The sequence below is a fragment of the Vicugna pacos genome, chromosome 20, assembly GCF_048564905.1.
Source record: "Vicugna pacos chromosome 20, VicPac4, whole genome shotgun sequence".
In the NCBI taxonomy this organism is placed as follows: Eukaryota; Metazoa; Chordata; class Mammalia; order Artiodactyla; family Camelidae; genus Vicugna; species Vicugna pacos.
The window spans coordinates 24,354,145-24,373,717 of NC_133006.1; the positions used below are offsets into that span (position 1 = coordinate 24,354,145).

The 19,573-nt window shown below is 51.3% G+C and overlaps 2 protein-coding genes across 9 annotated transcripts; one reads left to right on the forward strand and one right to left on the reverse strand.

Annotated features, from left to right (window-relative positions):
- The first annotated feature begins 1,802 nt into the window (after positions 1-1,802).
- DHX16 (DEAH-box helicase 16) lies at positions 1,803-15,717 on the forward strand. Of its 3 annotated transcripts, XM_006215289.3 has the most exons (20): positions 1,803-2,203; positions 3,304-3,554; positions 3,666-3,828; positions 4,143-4,199; positions 6,907-7,161; positions 7,351-7,554; positions 7,635-7,826; positions 8,447-8,557; positions 8,718-8,833; positions 10,441-10,651; positions 10,847-10,945; positions 11,088-11,240; positions 12,538-12,678; positions 12,835-12,997; positions 13,087-13,205; positions 13,321-13,388; positions 14,089-14,251; positions 14,363-14,524; positions 14,812-14,985; positions 15,494-15,717. In XM_006215289.3, the coding sequence occupies exons 1-20, from the start codon at positions 1,997-1,999 to the stop codon at positions 15,620-15,622; spliced, it is 3,138 nt and encodes a 1,045-aa protein (XP_006215351.1). In that variant the 5' UTR covers positions 1,803-1,996; the 3' UTR covers positions 15,623-15,717. The 3 variants fall into 3 exon arrangements, with proteins under 3 accessions (XP_006215351.1, XP_015104196.1, XP_015104197.1); XM_015248710.3 differs by having other exon boundaries at positions 6,907-7,554; XM_015248711.3 differs by lacking the exon at positions 15,494-15,717 and having other exon boundaries at positions 14,089-14,265; positions 14,414-14,524; positions 14,812-14,981.
- A 45-nt stretch (positions 15,718-15,762) lies between these two features.
- Positions 15,763-19,565, reverse strand: C20H6orf136 (chromosome 20 C6orf136 homolog). 6 transcript variants are annotated; one of them, XM_006215290.4, is made up of 6 exons: positions 19,271-19,559; positions 17,546-17,947; positions 17,167-17,255; positions 16,791-16,991; positions 16,144-16,213; positions 15,763-16,065 (listed from the first exon to the last, which is right to left on the reverse strand). In XM_006215290.4, the coding sequence occupies exons 1-6, from the start codon at positions 19,340-19,342 to the stop codon at positions 15,952-15,954; spliced, it is 948 nt and encodes a 315-aa protein (XP_006215352.2). In that variant the 5' UTR covers positions 19,343-19,559; the 3' UTR covers positions 15,763-15,951. The 6 variants fall into 6 exon arrangements, with proteins under 6 accessions (XP_006215352.2, XP_072801527.1, XP_072801525.1 ...); XM_072945426.1 differs by having other exon boundaries at positions 17,546-17,601; positions 19,271-19,552; XM_072945424.1 differs by lacking the exon at positions 19,271-19,559 and adding an exon at positions 19,065-19,228.
- Positions 19,566-19,573: the final 8 nt, after the last annotated feature.

The following is a 19,573-nucleotide window of genomic DNA, read 5'->3' on the forward strand; positions in this document are numbered from 1 at the left end:
TGGGCATGAAGAGGAAGTGGCCATGGCTGTGGGAGGGGAAAATGATGGGGATGAACCAGGAACTCAGCACTGACATGTATTAAGGGCTCTGGGAGAGCCCTGCACCAGTTTCTCAAAGGGCTAGTTGAAGGACTGGTTTGGGGGAAGGGCAGTTGAAGTATCCATGAGACGGGTAGTACTACAAGGGCAGACTATGTCCATTGTGTTCACTGCAGTATCCCCATGCCTGGCATGTAGGAGACACACAGTATTCTTTCAAGAATGAATGACTGAATAAATGAGTGAATAATTGAAAAGCAGCTAAAAATTTGGAAGCAAAGGATACTCTGAATTGAAGGATTCTGGTATTCAGAAGCCTAGTACAATCCAAGCAGCCAGAGAGTGTGTGACACTGGCTAATCCAGGGGCTTTTACTCCAAGACTCGGGACCATAAATAATTAACCTGAAATTACTGCAAAATATGGTGTATGTACAGAAGTGCAGTTTCCAAAAAAAGTCTCTGCTAGACAATACGTTTTATATTCTCAAAATTTTAAGAACCATCGAAAATTCATGGCTTTGTGGCCCAAGTATCGTTGACATTAAGAGGTTTTCCCATTTCAGTACGTTTCTATCTTCTACAAACGTGGAAGATCTTTATTTTACTTATCAGTTCATTTTTTCAGTTCTCCATGCTAGTAAGGTCATGGTTGAATACTTGCAGTCCTTCTACTATTAGAAGATGCTCTTCTCAATCTAGTCAGAGGAGAGTTCCCCTTTTATTAAAAATATCATGTATTATACAAATTGATCTTAAACATATATCAAAGGTCTTTAGCATACTAGCAAGGGAACTAGCAAAGGAACAAGCAAGGTATCAAGAGAATGAGCCACTTCAGAGAGGCTGTGGAAGGAAACAATACTTATATTAGCTAATTAGGTAAAGATCCTAATCAGATATGATTCAGGAAAGCAGAGGCAGGAAGCTCTGAGGTGCCAGGGGTGCCCACAGTCCATTTCAGAAACAGAAAACAGTGCATCCAAGAAGTCAATGATGTGGAGCTACCTGTGACTGTTAATTAGAATAATAAATGCTTTGTTTCCCAACAGTAGTATCTGATAAATCCAATTAACATAAAAGCGTAAAGCAAGATCAGAGGTCAGAGAGCAGTCAAGCAACAAACTCTGCTTATTTAGAATTAAGAAGCCACCAGTCAATTTCTTAATATGTTAGCAAAAAAATGCAGAATTCAGTTTGCACATTCCTTAGTTTGGAGACCTGTTAAAAAAACTTTCGGAGACAGCAAGAAGGCATTTTTTTTATCCTCCAGATCCCAAGTTTCTTCCTGCCTGGAGTCCTCGTTTAAGCCTAACCTGTATTCACTTCTGTGGAAGGTACCAGTCTTAGCAAACGTCACTCCTAATCAGCACAGGCTAATCTGTAATAAACATGGACTTGATCTTCTAGTTTTAAATAGAACCCCTACCCACAACACACAGTGACACATTTTGCATTGTTTTGGGCTCCACAGAACTTACATGTTTTATTTATTATGCATCTTGTCTTCCTTCCTCCCCAAACCACTGTAAATTCGGCAAGGGATTTGTTTCTGATTTGTTTTTTTTGCTACATCCCCAGGGACTAAAACTGTTCTTAGCATGGATTAGGTGCTCAGCATTTGTTGAATGAAATGAGTGAGTGAAACACCCATGAATGACCAATAGGGGACGACAGAGAGATTCGGTAGGAGAGAAAATGAAAATTCGCGTACGATTTCGTGACATTTGAACTCTCTCGGCCACCGTAGTGCTTAGGCCGGGAAAGTGCGGCTGCTTCCGGCCTCCGCGGTCCGGAAAGATTGCTTTGGGCTGTTGGAAACGGAACCTCCAGGTCCTAAGACAGTTCCTTTGCAGAGTGGAGGCTCCGGCCCGGAGCTCCAGGCCTCCGGCGCTCCTGGCCGTCACCGTGGCTGCTTGAGACACTTTCAGGGCCGGGAATAGGGAGTGTGGGTCGCCATGGCGACGCCGGCGGGGCTGGAGCGCTGGGTGCAGGACGAGCTGCACTCGGTACTGGGGCTGAGCGAGCGGCACGTGGCCCAATTCCTAATCGGTACCGCGCAGCGCTGCGCCTCGGCCGAGGAGTTCGTGCAGCGCCTGCGAGACACCGATACCCTGGACCTCAGTGGGCCGGCCCGGGACTTCGCCCTGAGACTCTGGAATAAGGTGCTGGGAGGGGCGGGGCCCGGCCTGGGAGCGGCGGGAGATGGGGTGGAGCAGGGAAGGGGGCCCCAGGTTATTTGTCTAGGTGAGGTTAAGCTAACTGTCCATCGGAGAATTAAGTAAGCTCAGTTCACAAGCATTTATTCTATGTCCGTTATCGCCTACGGCCTGGACGTCCAGCTCATTGGAAAAGATTGAGAAGGGCTTGTGTGTCGGATTAAGCGCTATCGAGTAGTGTTTCTCAAACTTTAACATGTATGGGATTCATCCAGGGCCTTTGTTAAAATGCAGATTGCGATTCAGTTAAATCTGGGATAGAATCTTCGTTTCTTCATTTCTAGCAGATCTAACAAGTTTCCCGGTGGCGCTGATGGTCTACAGACCACACTTTGAATAGTGAGGCTATAGAAGAGATGGAAAGTGGGAAGCTGTGGGAGGGCAGAAGGAGTGCGGGTCGTGAAAAGGAAAGGCAGACCCAAAAGTCTCTGGAATTTGTCAAATAAGGAAGGGGGAAAGAGGAAAATATAAAGGTGAGCTCCCGTAGGACAGAACTGTGTATTTCTCATCTTTGTATTCTTGCCACCTAAGTGCACCTTGCAGACCAGGTGCTCAGAAACTATACAGTAAGAATGAAAGTGCTGAGCTTGTGTAGAGGATGGCAGATAACCTGGTGTGGCCATCCCATTAGTGCTTGATGAGAGATGAGGTTAGAACGTAAGTGACATGAGGGTAGGGACTTTAGGTTCATCTGTTCACCAGTGTATCCCTGGAGTCTGGTACAATGCCAGGTCCATGACAGGCCTCTGCCAAAATAATCCTTGTCAGTCCATGTGTAGGAATGACTTTATCATTGGGAAGAACAGAGGCTGAACAGTTGAGAATTGGGTTTAAGAATGTATAAACTTCGTGAGGGCATGAATTTTTTTCTCTTTTCCAGTATCCTTTGTACCTTGCAAAAGGAGCATGGGACAGGCTTTGAAGCCATGGGGAAGAGAGAATGAATGCCGGCTTAACAGCAAGTTATTCTTTGAATTAGGAACAGGGCAGAGTAGGTGGGCAGAGATCAGGAATTGTTCACATCCCCATATCTTCTCTTCTGTCAGGTCCCACGGAAGGCAGTGGTGGAAAAACCAGCTCGGGCAGCTGAGCGAGAGGCCCGAGCCCTGCTGGAGAAGAACCGATCTTATAGATTGCTGGAGGACAGTGAGGAGAGCAGTGAGGAGACCATAGGCAGGACTGGGAGCAATCTGCAGAAGAAGCGGAAAAAACGGAAACACTTGAGGAAGAAACGTCAGGAGGAGGAGGAAGAAGAGGAGGAGGAAGAGGTTTCTGAGAAAGGAAAGAGGAAGGCAGGGTAAATCAGGAGTAGGGAGAGAGAGGACGGGGTAGGTGGATGATGGGACAGGTGGATGATGGGACGGTAAGCCTCTGATGCCCTTAGTTAATCCTCTGGGCTGGGCTGCAGGGGGAGTAAACAGCAGACGGAGAAGCCAGAGTCGGAGGACGAATGGGAGCGGACAGAGCGAGAACGTCTTCAGGACCTGGAGGAACGCGATGCCTTTGCCGAGCGAGTTCGGCAGCGGGACAAGGATCGGACACGCAATGTCCTGGAGCGGTCAGACAAGAAGGTGCCTACATAGGAGCAGCCCATTCCATAAATGCCCAGGAAGACCCCCGCATCCCATCTGAGGTTGGGTGTGTTTGCAGACATCATGATCTCTGGGAAGACAAGGGGCTGCCTCTATGGTCTGTCCATCTCTTTGGGTCTCTGGCTGAGGGGACTCTCTGCTGGCCCTGTAGCCATGGAGATTGCTCAGTGAAGAGGGACACTTCTTTGTGCCAGGGAATGTCTGAATGATCCTTGTGATTCTAGAAAGGGAATGGCTGTGGGGTGTGGGGACTTTGGGCCTCACACCCCTCCACTCTTGCTTTCTTCTCTTAGGCTTATGAAGAGGCTCAGAAGCGCCTCAAGATGGCCGAGGAAGACCGGAAAGCCATGGTGAGTACCAGGGCCCAGGAAACCAAGATCAGAAGATAAAAGGAAAGACTTTCTGATGGAGTGGTTAGAGGGAGGGAGAAAGGATGCAAAGGAAGTGTGGTGGGGATGCTGGTGGGGTGTTGGGTCTCTGGAGGAGATCCTCCTTTGACTCCTTTCCTCATTGACACAGATTACACTGTGTCAATGAGGAAAGTGTGAGCTTCCCTGTTCCCAAGACTTAAAGAGATGTACTCAAAAGGCAGCTGGAAGATTCAAGGGGGTGGCTGGAGGACAGGGGCAAGCAGGAGTCCCATTGCCCAGGGATGTGCTGACTACTCAGCTTGAGCACACGATCTCCAAATACCTTCCTTCCACCTAATCCCTCTACCCACCATGGGGCCTTGTAGTTTCCCTCTGATTTCTTGAGTTGGTCTTCTCACTAGATAGGGACAGAGCCCTTGTAATTCATGAACTGGACTTGTTATAGGGTGAGTTTAGGTAGGGCTGAAGTTTTCCAAAGGCCTGCTCTTCCCAAGTAAGTCACACTTAGATTTCCTAAAAGAATTTTTAGACTCTTGGTGTCCTAAAAATGGCCTAGTGGTCTTCAGGTCTCTCCTGACCAGTCCATCTCAGGTCACACACCACAAAGTGACTGTGGTCAGGGACTTCTGAGACATCTCTCAGTGCTGGTGTAGTATTTTTACTTTCCTGAATTTAATTTTTTTCTTCTTTTTCAATTATGAAAACTTTCAAACAAATAGGAAAGTTGAAAAATAGCATTTTGAACACTTATCCAGACTTCAGATTCACAAATTGCTAATATTTGCAGTGTCTGTGTAAATGAAGGCTTTTTTCTTTTTGAACCATTGAAATGTTTTAGACATCATAGCATTTTTATCCCATCAGCATGTACCTCATAAGAATAAAGATGTTCCCTAAAACCACACCCAAGAAGGTAAACGGTAATGTTTCATGTATTAACTAAGAACCTGCCTACAATAAAATTTCCCCAGTTACCCCCAAATGTTTTTAATAACTGCCTTTTCCAAGCTAGAATCCATTCAAGGTTTATGCATTGCTTTTGGTTGTTAGGTCTCTTAAGTTTGTTTGTTTCATTTTTCCTCTCCCTTTCTTTCTTTCTTTCTCTTCTTATACCATGTCCTACTTTCTGGATTTACCTGATCCTTATCTTATGGTGTTAAGTTCTGTTCCCTGTGCTTCCTTTAAAGTGGAAATTGGGTCTACCACTTGGCTTAGACTCAGATTAAGCAGGAACACCTCTTGGGTAGTGATGTACACTTCACACTAGGGGCATCCTGTCCAGTTGTGTATCTGTTAGTGCAAGTATCCTTCCTCCAACAGCCTTTCAGCTGATGGTTTTTAGCAACCATTGCTAATCTTTCTTGAATCCGTTATTTCATGGCAGATTGCAAAATGGTGATTTGGGGATTCTGACACTCCTCCTGCATTTGTTGACTAGCCTTTTTTACATTAAGAAGATCTTTTCCTCCACCACAAGGAATGAGCTACAATTTCTTCTTAAAAGGGAGGGCAAATGTTTAGTTGTTTCCTTTTAATTACTAATTTTCAGAGTAAAGAATCTGGTGTAACAGTCACCTCACTGGTGACAAGATTTTTTTCCTTATTCTTTGTTTGTATGTATATGTGTCACTCTGGACTCGTGGATTTTTATTTCTCATGATTTTACAATTTCATATCACTATTCTTTTTGATGCTCAAACTGTCCTGATTTTTTGCCCATATTTTAAAAAGGTATTTGTTTATCTGCTTCCTACATTAGGCCAAAGCAGTCTTTAATTGTGGTACTCAGGCTAGGTTATGAGCATAAACTCTATTTTAAATCTTCATAGAACAAACAAGAAAAGCCAAGCAATTAAATAGAATGAGGACCCCCAGCAGTAGGGCAGCAATGGGGTTTTGTTCCTCTAGTAGGAGCTGTTCTTGATCACAAGGACGATCACGTTGCCACAGTGGGAGGGGTCATGGTTAGAGTCGAGAAGGGTCTGAATGATGTGGCCCATCTTCTGTCATCCACAGTGTGTCCTGAAGGCCTGTATTGAAAGGAAACGTGTATAAGCCAAATGACCCATTGTCTGAGGGGGAGAGGTTAGTCCCAGAGCTAAACATCCCTGGTTACATTTTGCCTCCCAGAACCACTCCGTGATGCTGTACTTCCATCCTTTCATATATAATTTATTTTTCCCTTTCCCCCAAACTAGTCATTCAGTTCAAGACCAAGGAGCATCTCACTGGGGCAGAAGATTACATACTGGTATTGTTGGCCCATCCACTGGTTTCCAGTTGCCTCAGTTGTTTTCAGTTTGAGGCCTTTGCTGCCAGATGCTGGTCTCAGCTGTTTTGTTTTCCCTTTTCTACTCGGTGGAATAATATAGTAAGAGTAGAATATAACATATGCACATAATCGTCCTCGTGTCTATATTGGCAAACATGGTGAGGCTGCCCAGAAGGATGGTCCAGCTGGATCCTGCTGCTGGAAGGCAGCATGTGGGGTCAGCGTGTGTCTTTCAAAGAGGCCCAGCGTTGGGCCTGTTGTTGATCGGGGTGCTCAGAGCAGAGGGAAGGTAGGTGAGGACACATCTTTAGGTTCTTGTGCTGGCCTGTCAGGGACATTGTCAATCTTGGGGGTGTGTAGGGAAGAGGTTGCCCTTCCAGCAAGATGAGGCTCTGATGCCCCGTGCTGTCCCAGGTCCCCGAGCTGAGGAAGAAGTCCCGCCGAGAGTACCTGGCCAAGCGGGAACGCGAGAAGCTGGAGGACCTGGAGGCCGAGCTGGCGGACGAGGAGTTCCTCTTTGGGGATGTGGAGCTGAGCCGACATGAGCGGCGGGAGCTCAAATACAAGCGACGTGTGCGGGATCTGGCCCGGGAGTACCGGGCAGCTGGGGAGCAGGAGAAGCTGGAGGCCACCAATCGCTACCACATGCCTGAGGAGACCCGAGGACAGGTGAAGCCAGGGGATCACCACTTCATTCCCAGTCCCCAGGCAGAGGGAAGGGAAGGCTTCAAGGACCTGGGTGGTGCCTTGGCTGGCCCCTTCCTTGTCTTGCCTTTTGCTGTGGGTAGGGTGGTGACTGGGAAGGGGACGCTGGGCGGAGAGGGCAGCTTCCATCTTCACAGCCCCCTCTCTGCACAGCCAGCGCGAGCCGCGGATCTGGTGGAGGAGGAGTCCGGCGCCCCCGGGGAGGAACAGCGGCGCTGGGAGGAGGCCCGGCTGGGGGCAGCGTCCTTGAAGTTTGGGGCCCGAGATGCTGCCTCCCAGGAGCCCAAGTATCAGCTGGTGCTGGAGGAAGAGGAGACCATCGAGTTTGTCCGGGCCACTCAGCTCCAGGGTGATGAGGTGAGAGGGGGATCTCTGGGATGGCCTGAGGTGGGCAGGGAGCTGGCCTCGAAGCTCACGGCCCTCTTCCTCCCTCTTAGGAGCCATCAGCTCCACCCGCTCCAACCCAGGCCCAGCAGAAGGAGTCCATCCAGGCCGTCCGCCGCAGCCTCCCGGTGTTCCCATTCCGCGAGGAGCTCGTGGCCGCTATTGCTAATCATCAGGTCCTCATCATTGAAGGCGAGACAGGCTCGGGCAAGACCACCCAGATCCCACAGTACCTCTTTGAGGAGGTAGGGCGGCCACACCCTGCAGTTGGCATCGAGAAGCACAGTCCTGTCAGAGCTCTTTTCTGTGGCACCTGTAGTCACTTACTGTGTCCACTTCAGTCCTTTAGTCTTTTCGGCCAAATGGTGAGGTTCTTGAGAAGAAGGACCACACCCTTTTCATATGTTCTCATTTTCTGCCACTGTGTCCAGTACATTCATGTTAGAAGGAAGTGCAGACATCTAGATGGTGGCATATGGGTATGAATGTGGACCCTATACACCACCAGTTCAGCCTCCGCTCTTGTGCAGGGCCAAGGAACAAGGAATGAAAAGTGTTGTTTTCCTGCTTTTTTACCTTCCTTTGTTCCTGTTGCTTCCGGGTCTGCCCCCGCTGGTCGGTCCTTCTCCATCTCAGATCTCACAGAGCCCTGAATTTGATGACCCAAAGGTCTAGGACTGCCAGGGCTGGGTGAGGACCCCCTAGGTCTGCCATTCTGTCATTTGTCCTTCTTGTCAGATTTTTAGCTTCTATCTGTTCCTCTGTTCCCCCTGCCCTGGCCCACATTTCCAACTTCTCTAAATTGTCCTGGGCTCCAGGGGCATGTTAGTAAAGGGAAAACCTCTTCTCTCTCCTTGTCCTGCAGGGTTACACACAGAAGGGTATGAAGATTGCCTGCACCCAGCCCCGGAGAGTGGCTGCCATGAGCGTGGCTGCCCGAGTGGCCCGGGAGATGGGGGTGAAGCTTGGGAATGAGGTGAGATCTGTAGGGACTGAGGGGTGAGAGGAACCCCTAGGGTCTGGAACTCAGCTCACGCTGCCCTCCGGGCCCCCTACAGTGGTCCAGGTGCTCACCCTTGTCCTCTCCCTTGAGGGAGCACCCACCCAGTCTTGCTCACTAATGGCCCCCTTGACAGGTTGGTTACAGTATCCGCTTTGAGGACTGCACATCAGAGCGAACTGTGCTGCGGTACATGACAGACGGGATGCTTCTCCGGGAGTTCCTCTCTGAGCCTGACCTTGCGAGTTACAGGTATATGCAGAGCTCCCCCTCCCCTCCCACAGGAGGGAGAACTGCCCACCTTGGCCTCTTTCGGGTCCACAGCCCTCCTCCCAGCTGTGCCTGCCTTGATCTCCTTTAATCTCTGGCTTTTCTCTCCTTTTGTCCCACCTGGCCAATATGATCATTATCTTCTCTTCTGATTCATCCGCCAGTTCTTGAATCTCTATCGTTCTAACAGTCCTGGAACTGAGAAGGGGCTGGAGGGTAGAAGGGGCTGCAGAGAGAACCTCTCCCTCTGTCCCCTGTTGTTCCCAGAGTTCAGGAAACAACCAGGATGGTAGAGGCGTGCTGTGGGGACTTGAGAAGCCATGTGAAACTTAGACTGTTCAGCTTCATGGGGGAAATTCAGACACTCTGGTTCCCTCTTAATATGCGGAGGGCTGTTATATGGAAAAAGGGACCAGACTTGCTTTATGTGACCCCAGAGCCCAGCTAGGAGCCATGGGAGAGGTTAGAGGGGGAGGATTTCAGCTCAGTACAAGAAGCTATAGAGTGGCAGAGGTTGCAGGGGCTGTCAGAGTACTCGCACCCTGGCTCTCGAGCCTCTGGCCCGTATCTTGTAGTGGCTTGGCCTGTTAGTGGTGAGTTCTCAGTGCTGGCTTTGGCCAAGCAGGGGTGGATGAGCCTGAGTTGTGAGGCAAAGTGATTCATGTATGGAATGGAGGGTGGCATCAGGCCAGCTGAGTACTGTGTGCCTTTTCAGCTCTTAGGAGGCTGTGGATTTCCGGTCCTAGAGGATCACAGTGAAACAATGGGACAGATATGATTTCGTCCTTCACAGCCCTTGCAAAAACCTCTGAGAACCCATGGCAGGCCAGCCAGTGCAAGAGTGTTCAGGCTGTGGGGTTTTCCCATCAAGCCAGCCTGCTTGTGAAACGGCTGAGGACTTCACCATCTCGATCAGGGTTAGGCTCGAAGGGTTAAGATCAGGGGTGAGCTCCTGTGGGCTGGCCAGGAAGTCCAAAGACTAGAGCAAGGAGAAAGAAGGTGGCACAGACACAGCTAAGTTACGAGGAGACCCAGAAGCCTGCAGAGTCCTCTAAGGTTGGGGTGGGAGGGCTCACCAGGCCCCTCTCTCCAGGAAGAGGTGGCAGGGCCAGCAGGGATGCGCGGCAGCCATCCTGCAGGGTGCTGGGAGCTCCTGGGCTGTTCAAATCATGGTGGCTCAGGTCTGTCAGTACCCTCCCAGCCAGCCTGGGGGCCAACCCTCTGAATTCAAAGAGACCTTACCTTACTGTTTATTCCTTTAAAACAGAAATCCTTACTTCTGCTGATGCTTAACAGGCTCTTGACTCTGATCCAGAGCAGATGTCTGACTATTTTCTGGCTTCCACTTCTAGCCTCCAGATCTTGGCTGCTGTTTGCCCAGGCTGGGAGAGGCTGCAGATCAGGGGGCCCTGGCCTTCTCTAACTTGCTATTGGTCTGGCTTAACTGGGATGATTGGCTTCTCTTTGGAGCCCTCCTCTTCCCACATTCACCCTTGGACTCTTTGCTTCCATCTGTTCTCATCCGGGGCCCCACATCCACTCCTGCATTGGCCGGCTCCCCCTCACTGCTGTCCCCGTTCCTCCCCCAGTGTGGTGATGGTGGATGAGGCTCATGAACGGACGCTGCACACAGACATTCTCTTTGGGTTAATCAAGGATGTTGCTCGGTTCCGACCTGAGCTCAAGGTCCTGGTGGCTTCGGCCACACTGGACACTGCCCGCTTTTCCACTTTCTTCGATGACGCCCCCGTCTTCCGAATCCCTGGCCGCAGGTTTCCGGTTGACATCTTCTATACCAAGGTACCCCTCAGGGAGGATGGGCTTCAGTGTAAAGGTGGCAGGGCTGGAGCCTTTGGAGGAGGCTGTCCCAAGGAGGGAAGAGTGGGCTGGAGAGGCCAAAGGGGAACTAGGGTACAGTGTGTGTCGAGCTGGGAGGAGAGGAAGAGGTTTGCCTGAGCAGATGACCTTCATGTGACCCCACCTCCTCCTCCCCAGGCTCCGGAGGCGGACTACCTGGAAGCCTGTGTGGTGTCTGTGCTGCAGATCCACGTGACCCAGCCCCCTGGGGATATCCTGGTGTTCCTGACAGGACAGGTGTGTGACGTAGGGGTAGGGGATGTGATGTATGTATTCCATGGGAGGATAGGGCTGGCTGATTGGCCTCCTATGACTCTGGGACCCCTGCTGGCCTCCTATGACTCTGGGACCCCTGCTGGTCTCCTCACCCCAAATCCAGGAGGAGATCGAGGCTGCCTGTGAGATGCTCCAGGATCGCTGTCGCCGCCTGGGCTCCAAAATCCGGGAGCTCCTGGTGCTGCCTATTTATGCCAACCTGCCTTCCGACATGCAGGCGCGGATCTTCCAGCCCACGCCCCCTGGGGCACGGAAGGTCAGTGGGAGAGACCTGTGTCCTTCCCCCTATAGTTCACCCAACTAGTAGTGGAAAGGAAAGTCTCCCTGCCCTCTGCAAAGTGCGTCCTGGGCGCTGCTGCAGCTGCGAGGCCGGTGGCAGTCAGTCCCTCGCCTCCAGAGCTGGAGAGAGAGGGTGACTATGGCAGGACCCGAGAGGCAGCCAAATGCACGATCCAGAAATTGAGCATGAGACTCAGGGGAGAAGAGAGGCCCTTGGTGCACCAGGAGATGGGAGTTGATCTGGACCTTTAGGGAAGATGGTAGGGGAATATTAGAGGAAGACTTAAGGTGTGTTTGAGGTCAGAATAATCTAGAAGGCTTCACATGGGGAAGAAGTGGGAGACAGGCTGAAAACAACTTTGGACTGAGATTAGAGAGGGCCTTTGATGGCAGGTGAAAGAGTGTGGACTTTAGACCAGTGAGTGGTTGTCAAAGGATTTTGAACAAAGATGTTACTTTTGTTCAGCAAATATTTAAAGAGTTCCTCCCCCATTTCAGATACTGTTCTAGGGGTGGGGATGCAGTGATGGACAAGTCCCTAGCCTCACAGAGTTTAGTGTAATGCAAGTTAGGAGACAATGGACACTTAAATACATAATATCAATTTGTGACAGACTCTGAAGAGATACAGTGGGGCACAGGAAGATGGATTCAGACTCCTGGGAGATGGGGGAGGAGTGTCAGGAAGGTACTATCCTTAGGGTATAGGGGAGGCCTCCCCATCTCTGATAAGGTGAGAGTGAAGCTGAGGCCTGAACCAGGTGAGGGAGGGTGCCAGGCTGACATCCAGGAGAAGAGCACACCAAGTAGAGGGAACAGCTCATGGGGAGGGTGGGTGTGAGGCATGCACTCGGCAGTGGGCGCAGTGGGTGGGGTGGAGTGAGCAGCCTGGGTGCTGGGAGATGAGACCAGAAAGGTAGCCTGGGCCTGGAGGGGCTTGGATATGATTCTCAGGTAGGATGGGAAGCCACTGAAGAATGTGGGGGAGGGTGATGTGACAGGCCACATCTTAGAAGGACCATCCTGGATGCCTTGTGCCCAGGGCTAGGAGTGGAAGCAGGGAGACTTGTCAGGAGGCTATTTCAGGAAGTAACATGTGAAGGTGAATGTGAAAGTGACAGTGGGGAAGATGCGGCAGGAACCTGACCCCCGCCATCCCCAGCTCCCACCTCTGACAAAACCCCCGAACCCCCCCTCAAAAGAAAAAGGATTGCTTTTTCTGGATGACTAGATTGAGGAGGGGTTTCTGGGTGACCCCACATCCTCTCACTCAGGTGGTTGTGGCAACGAATATCGCCGAGACCTCTCTCACCATTGAGGGCATCATTTACGTGCTGGATCCGGGGTTCTGTAAGCAGAAGAGCTACAACCCGCGCACGGGCATGGAATCACTCACTGTCACACCCTGCAGCAAGGTTGGCCTGGGCTCAAGTGGGGCCTCCAGTGGGGGAGGGGGGGAATGGCAAGGGGGATTAGCGGTCACTCTCCCAGATTTCTGTCAGAAACACTGCCCTTTCTGTTCTCCTTCACCAAATTATCAGCCAGCCTGACAAATCATCCTTTCTTGCCAGGCCTCAGCCAATCAGCGAGCTGGTCGGGCAGGTCGGGTGGCTGCAGGGAAGTGCTTCCGCCTGTATACCGCCTGGGCCTATCAGCACGAGCTGGAGGAAACCACGGTGCCTGAGATCCAGAGGACCAGCCTCGGCAATGTCGTGTTGCTGCTCAAGAGCTTAGGTGACTGGGACCCCCAGTCCTGCCAGGTGGGGCTGGAGTCATTGGTCTTTGTGACGGGACCCAGTTCTACCTCCCATGTCTTTCTCCAGGGATCCATGACCTAATGCACTTTGATTTCTTGGACCCTCCGCCGTATGAGACCCTGCTGCTGGCTTTGGAGCAGCTGTATGCACTGGGAGCCCTCAACCACCTTGGGGAGCTCACCACGGTGAGGTGGGAGGGCAGCGGGCTGGGCCAGGGGCAGGAGGAAGGTGGGGTGGCCCCTTGAGGGGTGGAGGGACGCCTGAGGGAGGACTGGTCTCAACTCTCCCTCTTCTTCTCAGTCTGGTCGAAAGATGGCAGAACTGCCGGTGGACCCCATGCTGTCTAAAATGATCCTGGCCTCTGAGAAGTAAGCCCCCTGCTTCAGCTGGGCCCCCAGCACACACACGGGCCACGCCTCCTTCTGTCTCTGGGGCCATCTTTGCTCTTTTTCTCTCCATCACGTTATTCTTTACCAAATAACAAGTTATTAGAGAATTCTCATTGCCCCTTTTAAGGCCCACCAGGGTCAGCCAGTTACTGTCCAGTCTTTGGTTATAATATCAAATGGGTCAAATTGATAAGCACGTAGAAAATTTGGGGGCATGAAGGCAAGTGGAAGATTTTCCATCTGGGGAGTGCTGAGTGAGGGCTGGTTTGGGGACTTACTCGTTCCTAAGGTTTCAGACTGGAACATGTAGATGTAGCTGTGGAGGGCCACCTTTCAATGCCATTCTTCTGCCCATGGTTGAGGTTAAAGGTCATTACATGAACTTAAAGGGGGTACTGTCATGCACACCTTAACTGCAGAACCCTCCGGGATCCCCTGTACTTTCCTGCCTCTGCCTCCGTGGATATCTGTCTTGTTACTGTTTCATCTATAGCCCTCACCTCCTTGACCCCATCTCTGCCACCAACCAATTTGTAGCCATTAGCCCAACCTGTAGTCCCCACGTGAGGACCTCCGTCACCCAGCGATCACTTTCCCACTCTGTCTCTTGCCGCCTGGGCTCCAAAATCCAGGAGCTCCTAGTGCTGCTTATTTATGCCAACCTGCCTTCCTGCTCCAGGTACGGCTGTTCGGAGGAGATCCTGACAGTGGCCGCCATGCTCTCTGTCAACAACTCCATTTTCTACCGACCCAAGGACAAGGTTGTCCATGCCGACAATGCTCGTGTCAACTTCTTCCTCCCTGGTGGGGACCACCTGGTTCTGCTGAATGTTTATACACAGGTCACTGGGCTTGGGTGAGTGGGAATGAGGGGAACATGCGGGACTCTGATCCTGCTGTATACTCAACATCCCCCATCCCCACCCCATGCTCTTTTTCAACCCTGTTCGCAGTGGGCTGAGAGTGGTTACTCTTCCCAGTGGTGCTATGAGAACTTTGTACAGTTTAGATCGATGCGCCGAGCCCGGGATGTGCGGGAACAGCTGGAGGGGCTCCTGGAACGCGTGGAAGTTGGCCTCAGTTCCTGCCAGGGGGACTATATCCGTGTCCGCAAGGTCAGCGTCTCTTTCGTCTGCTGCTGTCCACCCAGCATCTCCCGAGGAGCAAGCTTCTCCTCTGGGGCCAGTGGCAGTCCCCTGCCTAGGAACGTGACCCCCTCCCCTGTGGCAGGTGTGCTCTCCTGTACTCTCTTCCCCAGACACCAAAGATTCCTTCCCAGTGCTTCTTCGAGCACGCATTACCTTTCTGGTTCTCCCAGAGCCTGAACTAAGAAGGCAGTGAGTGCTGACGGTCCCTGGGTGCCTGCCTTTCCCGTTGACTTTCCTTCCTCCCCGCTCCTTAGGCCATCACTGCCGGCTACTTTTACCACACAGCACGGCTGACTCGTAGCGGCTACCGCACAGTGAAACAGCAGCAGACGGTGTTCATTCATCCCAATTCTTCCCTCTTTGAGGAACAGCCACGCTGGCTGCTCTACCACGAACTTGTCTTGACCACCAAGGAGTTCATGAGACAGGTGAGGGGACCTTGCTTTGCCCAGGCAAGTGGATCGTGTGGGAGATGGTATCCTGAAGAGCTAAAAACCCAGATTCACACTGCTGGGACTGGCAGAGACAGGGACGCACAATTGGTTTAAGGTAGGATAAAATAGAAAGGCATCCGTTCTAACAGCTGTCTCAGCATCATTTAAGATCTGAAAACTGTATTCATTACTAAGTATGGGAATGCCCATCGTCTGGGTGTTTTGAGTGGTAATGGTGAACAAGGCAGATGAGGGCTCTGAGTGTAGTCTTTATGTTCAGGCTTTAGTTCAGGGATAGCTTACCTGTGATCTTGAATAGAATGTAGAGGTGTGTCTGCCCTTGGGATGTAGAGTATTTGAGACAGGTTCCCTTTCCCCTGCCCCTGCTCCTTTTCCCAGTCAAATGGGAAAGGAGAGAAATTTTTTTTTTTAAATCACACACACATCAGAATCTAGGTTGGATAAAAGGGAACCCTGTTGATTTTCTTCTCTCCCCTTCTAGGTATTGGAGATTGAAAGCAGTTGGCTTCTGGAGGTGGCTCCCCACTATTACAAGGCCAAGGAGCTAGAAGATCCCCATGCCAAGAAAATGCCCAAAAAAATAGGCAAGACACGAGAAGAGCTAGGGTAGAGGGGAAGGGACATAAACAGAACCTAACACCAGCTCCTTTTCTTTCTGTACATTATTTAATATCTATTAATAAAAATATTTTTGGAATAAAGCTACAGGGGACTTTTGAGATTCAGAGAAAGTGACATGGAAATTCGATCTCACATATTCACTTAGATTTTATTATTTACAAATTAAATTACACAGCAGCTTTACACAGCATGAGATGGACAGGAAAGGAGGAGCGAGAAGAGTCGGGGAAGCTGGCTCCTGAGGTTCTTGGCCGGCTCCACCTCCTCCTCTTGTGCGTAGCGAACTCTTTAACTGCTGCCTCCACCCCAGTTCCTGGGTCAGTCCTTGGAACACAGTTGTAAGTTGGGTTCTGGTTCCGACAGCCCCAGAGCCACCAGGGCTCCCACTAGCAGCTTCTTCACAGGCGTTGGGGGTGAGTGTGAAGGCATCAGCTGCAGGGAGAAAGCTTAATGCTGGTTGGTAGGATGTTCTACCCTGTCATCCCACCCCTTTCCAGCCCTGGGACTCACTTTGTCTAGGCGATGGCGACAAATGAGGCCATTGGAATTCAGGTAGAAGGTGGAATAGGCATCATAGGTCCTGATGAAGAGAAGAGAGGCTTACCCAGGGACAAGGTTTAATTCAAGCATCTGTTTAGTAGGTCCTAAACTTTGCTACATATTAGACCACCTGGGGGTCCTTTAAAATTTCTGAAGCCAGGTTACACCCTGGCCCAATTAAATCACAATGTCTGGCACCAAATTTTCTTTAAAGATCCTCAGATGATTCCACTGTGCAACAAAGTCTGGGAACCACTGGTTTGGGCTGAGCCTAAGAATTTCTTGGGATTCGACTCTGTGCCAGAAATTTACTAAGCACTTTACCTAAGGTGTGAGGCACAACTTATGAGACAGGAATTTTCATCTGCTCAGTAAGTATTTTAGTATTTATGTGCCAAGTAATGTACTTGAAAAAACTGAGTTCAGAAGCCTCCTAATATACTCAGAGTCCCTATTTTTGTTATATTTAAGTAGACTTAAAACAAGATCCTGCCCTCAAGGAGCCTGCAGTCAAGTCAGGGGAGATGGAGGATTGTTTAGGGGACCAGACCATAGATTCCTAAAAGGGTCAGATTAGGAAATTGATTTTAGTGTGTTTCCTTTCTCACTTTTCTTACCGGTAAAGTTCTTCCTTATCACGCTTATAGAAACGCAGAAAAAGCAGATGGATGGGCAGCCCCACAAGCCGCCAGCGGGCTTGCAGGGTCCAGTTCTCAGGGTGGCGGGTCAGCTGTAGAACCTCCAGCCGAAGTTGCGCAAAATAGTTCCAGGCCAGGAAGCGGCAGAGGGTCAGTGACAGAATATACCATGTCCGGCCCCTAGGAAGAAGGGATGGGAAAGAAATCTCATGATGGCAGAATCAAAAAACCAAACTGGCCTTAGTTGGAAGAATGGGGAACACTTATGAGAAGCAGCCTAGAACCTTCTCTAATAAGTGAAAACAGCATTGGGTCCTCTTCCTCCCCAAGGCCCTACCCGTTCCTGGATTCTCACTTGGTACGTATGTTCAGGATCTCATTGATGAATTCCACATCCGATGAGTAGAGAGTGTAGTCGTGGGAGTGAAGGAAGAGATTGGGAAGCTAGGTGAAAGAAGAAGACATGAGACCAGGAGAAAAGAAAAGATGACCCTATTTCTCAGTTTTCTGTATTTAGTGTCTCCTTATTCCTCTCTGAGTGAAACGTTATCTCCTCCCATGTTTTTAACTTCCCTAATTCAAACTGAGAAGCATCTTTTCCTTGAGAAATGTTTATATTTCTATGCGTGTCACTCCATCGTGGCTCCAAGAAAGAATCCAGTTGACTAACTCCCTATTTTTAAGAATCACCTCCATCTCTTCCCATTTTGGCAAAGACTTTTGAACTGCCTTACCTCTTGTCTCAGTCTCTCATACATGACAGCTAAGTGCTCCTCCATACTCGGATCTCCTGATGGAGTGGCAGGGGAAGGGTGGGCAGTCCCAGGGGCTTGGAAAGGTATCAAAGCCCCAGGACAGGGCCAGGGAGGTCCCTCAAATAGGCTCCGAAGCCCATCTAAACAGCCACTATGTAATTCAGGTCCTGGTCCCTCCTCCCCCATTCCTGGGGGTAGAACCACCCATGGTGAGGTGAGGGCTTGGACCTGAGGGACAGGTAGTGGGGGAGCTCTGGGAAGCAGCCGGTTGGGAAGGCATGGGGGTGGGGGAGACCAAAGAAGAGGCAAAGGTGGAGAAGTGGTTGCTGTGGAGAGGGACCAAAGGGGTGGGAATGGTAGAGGCCGTGGAGAAAGCTGGTCCTAAGAAGGAACAAAAGCAAAAAAGTTAAGAATCCAGCTGCCTCATGTCCCGCCATCCAAACTGCCCATTAACCTGCTTCCAATCCCTCCTGCTCCTCTTGAGAGAGATGGAATTACTAGAGGAAAAATTCACCTCCATCCCTACTTAAAACAGGAGGAAATACTCTCCTGTGACGTAAGTACAAGTATCTTCCCCAAAACATTAGCAAATACCTTTAGATTTAAGATTCCAACACTGTTTAGGGGCAGGTCTGCCTCTCTTATAGCAAGAATCATAATACATATTTGAAGAATGAACAAATGAGTGAATAACAGCTTTTATCGTACAGTGGAGGAAATGATGCGGCCTGCACCACAATTACACGAGTAAGTGTGTAAGGCAGTTGTATGGAGAAAAGAACATCCAACCGGAACTAGGAGACTTGAGTTCCGATTCGATCATGTAGCCTTAGGCACTCTAATTCCCTAAGCCTGAGTTTCCCATAAATGTCCCCCTATAAACGAGGACGATGAGGCCACACTGAGTTATTATGAGGACTATATGAGATAATAAATGTAAATAAAACTTTGCGGCCTGTAAAGCAGTATATAAATGCAAGCTTATTACTTGGGCTCCCTCTAATGACACGTAAAAGCCCAGGAGACCGTTAAAGGCTGGACCTCATTCCCCTGGTTTACTGACACTTCGATGAGGGGGAGGTCACCCAAAGTCAGACCTGGCCCGAGTCCCTGCGTTCCCAAGGAACCCCCCGAGGGGTTTCATAATCGGGAAGGCGGGCGGGCCGCACGGGTACCTCGGTCCCCGACGGTGTCCCCGAGGCGCCGTCTCCGCCGGGGGCGTGGCCATCTTGCCCGCCCGGGCGCAGGGGCCCGAAACGGGTCCACCTGGGCCGGCCTTCCCGCCGGGACCGCTATCCGGGTGCAAGATGCGCGGGCTGCAGAGTGCGGCCTGCAGGTCGGTCTGGTAGGCTCCCGGGCCGCGCCGTGAATCACTCCGCCCCCTGCCCTTCAAATCACCTCCAGGCACAGGTAACCGCGGAGACGCGGGCGAAATGAGGCCGCGCCTCGCCGCCCCAGCTTCAATCCCGCCTGCCCCCCGAGACCCGGGAGAACCGACCTCCAGTGTGCGCCAGGGCTGGCAGCCCCGCCCTCGGATCCCCGAGACCCCTGGCCCCTCCACGCGCCGCCCCGCACAGGTGGGAAGGCGCGGTGGGAGTCATTGCGCCTGCGCGGACCGAGCGCGCGCTCCGCCCCACGCGCCGGCTCTGAGGAGGGTCTCTCCCCGCCCCCTCTCCTCCCCTCCCGCTTCCCCTCTGCTCTCACCTGGGGACGAGCCTGGTAGGCACGGAGGCAGGGGCCCAAACGCCGGGCCGCCCCCCGGCTGGGCTGGTACATGATCTTCCGGGAGTGGAGAGAGCGCCTCCGGTGTCCGGCCTCCGGCCTCCTCACAGGGGTGAGCGCGCCCCGGAGCCGGCTTCTTGAAGGGGAAAGGAGGGGGGGTGAGGGACTGAGGGCAGGGAAACGGGGATGTTGCGCGCTTGCGCACTGCGGCGGGTTCCAGGGAGGTGATGAGGCGCTGGTTCTGCAGTAAGTGCGCCTGCGCTCGCCGGACGGGCGGCTGCCTCA

Coding starts and splice junctions, on each gene's coding strand:
- DHX16 (XM_015248710.3), top strand. CDS start 1,997: ATGGCGACGCCGGCGGGGCTGGAGCGCTGGGTGCAGGACGAGCTGCAC. Junction 2,204..3,303: donor CCCTGAGACTCTGGAATAAG/GTGCTGGGAGGG, acceptor CTCTTCTGTCAG/GTCCCACGGAAGGCAGTGGT. Junction 7,555..7,634: donor CTCAGCTCCAGGGTGATGAG/GTGAGAGGGGGA, acceptor CCTCCCTCTTAG/GAGCCATCAGCTCCACCCGC.
- C20H6orf136 (XM_006215290.4), bottom strand. CDS start 19,342: ATGTACCAGCCCAGCCGGGGGGCGGCCCGGCGTTTGGGCCCCTGCCTC. Junction 17,256..17,545: donor ATGAGAGACTGAGACAAGAG/GTAAGGCAGTTC, acceptor TCTTTCACCTAG/CTTCCCAATCTCTTCCTTCA. Junction 16,066..16,143: donor GTCGCCATCGCCTAGACAAA/GTGAGTCCCAGG, acceptor TTCTCCCTGCAG/CTGATGCCTTCACACTCACC.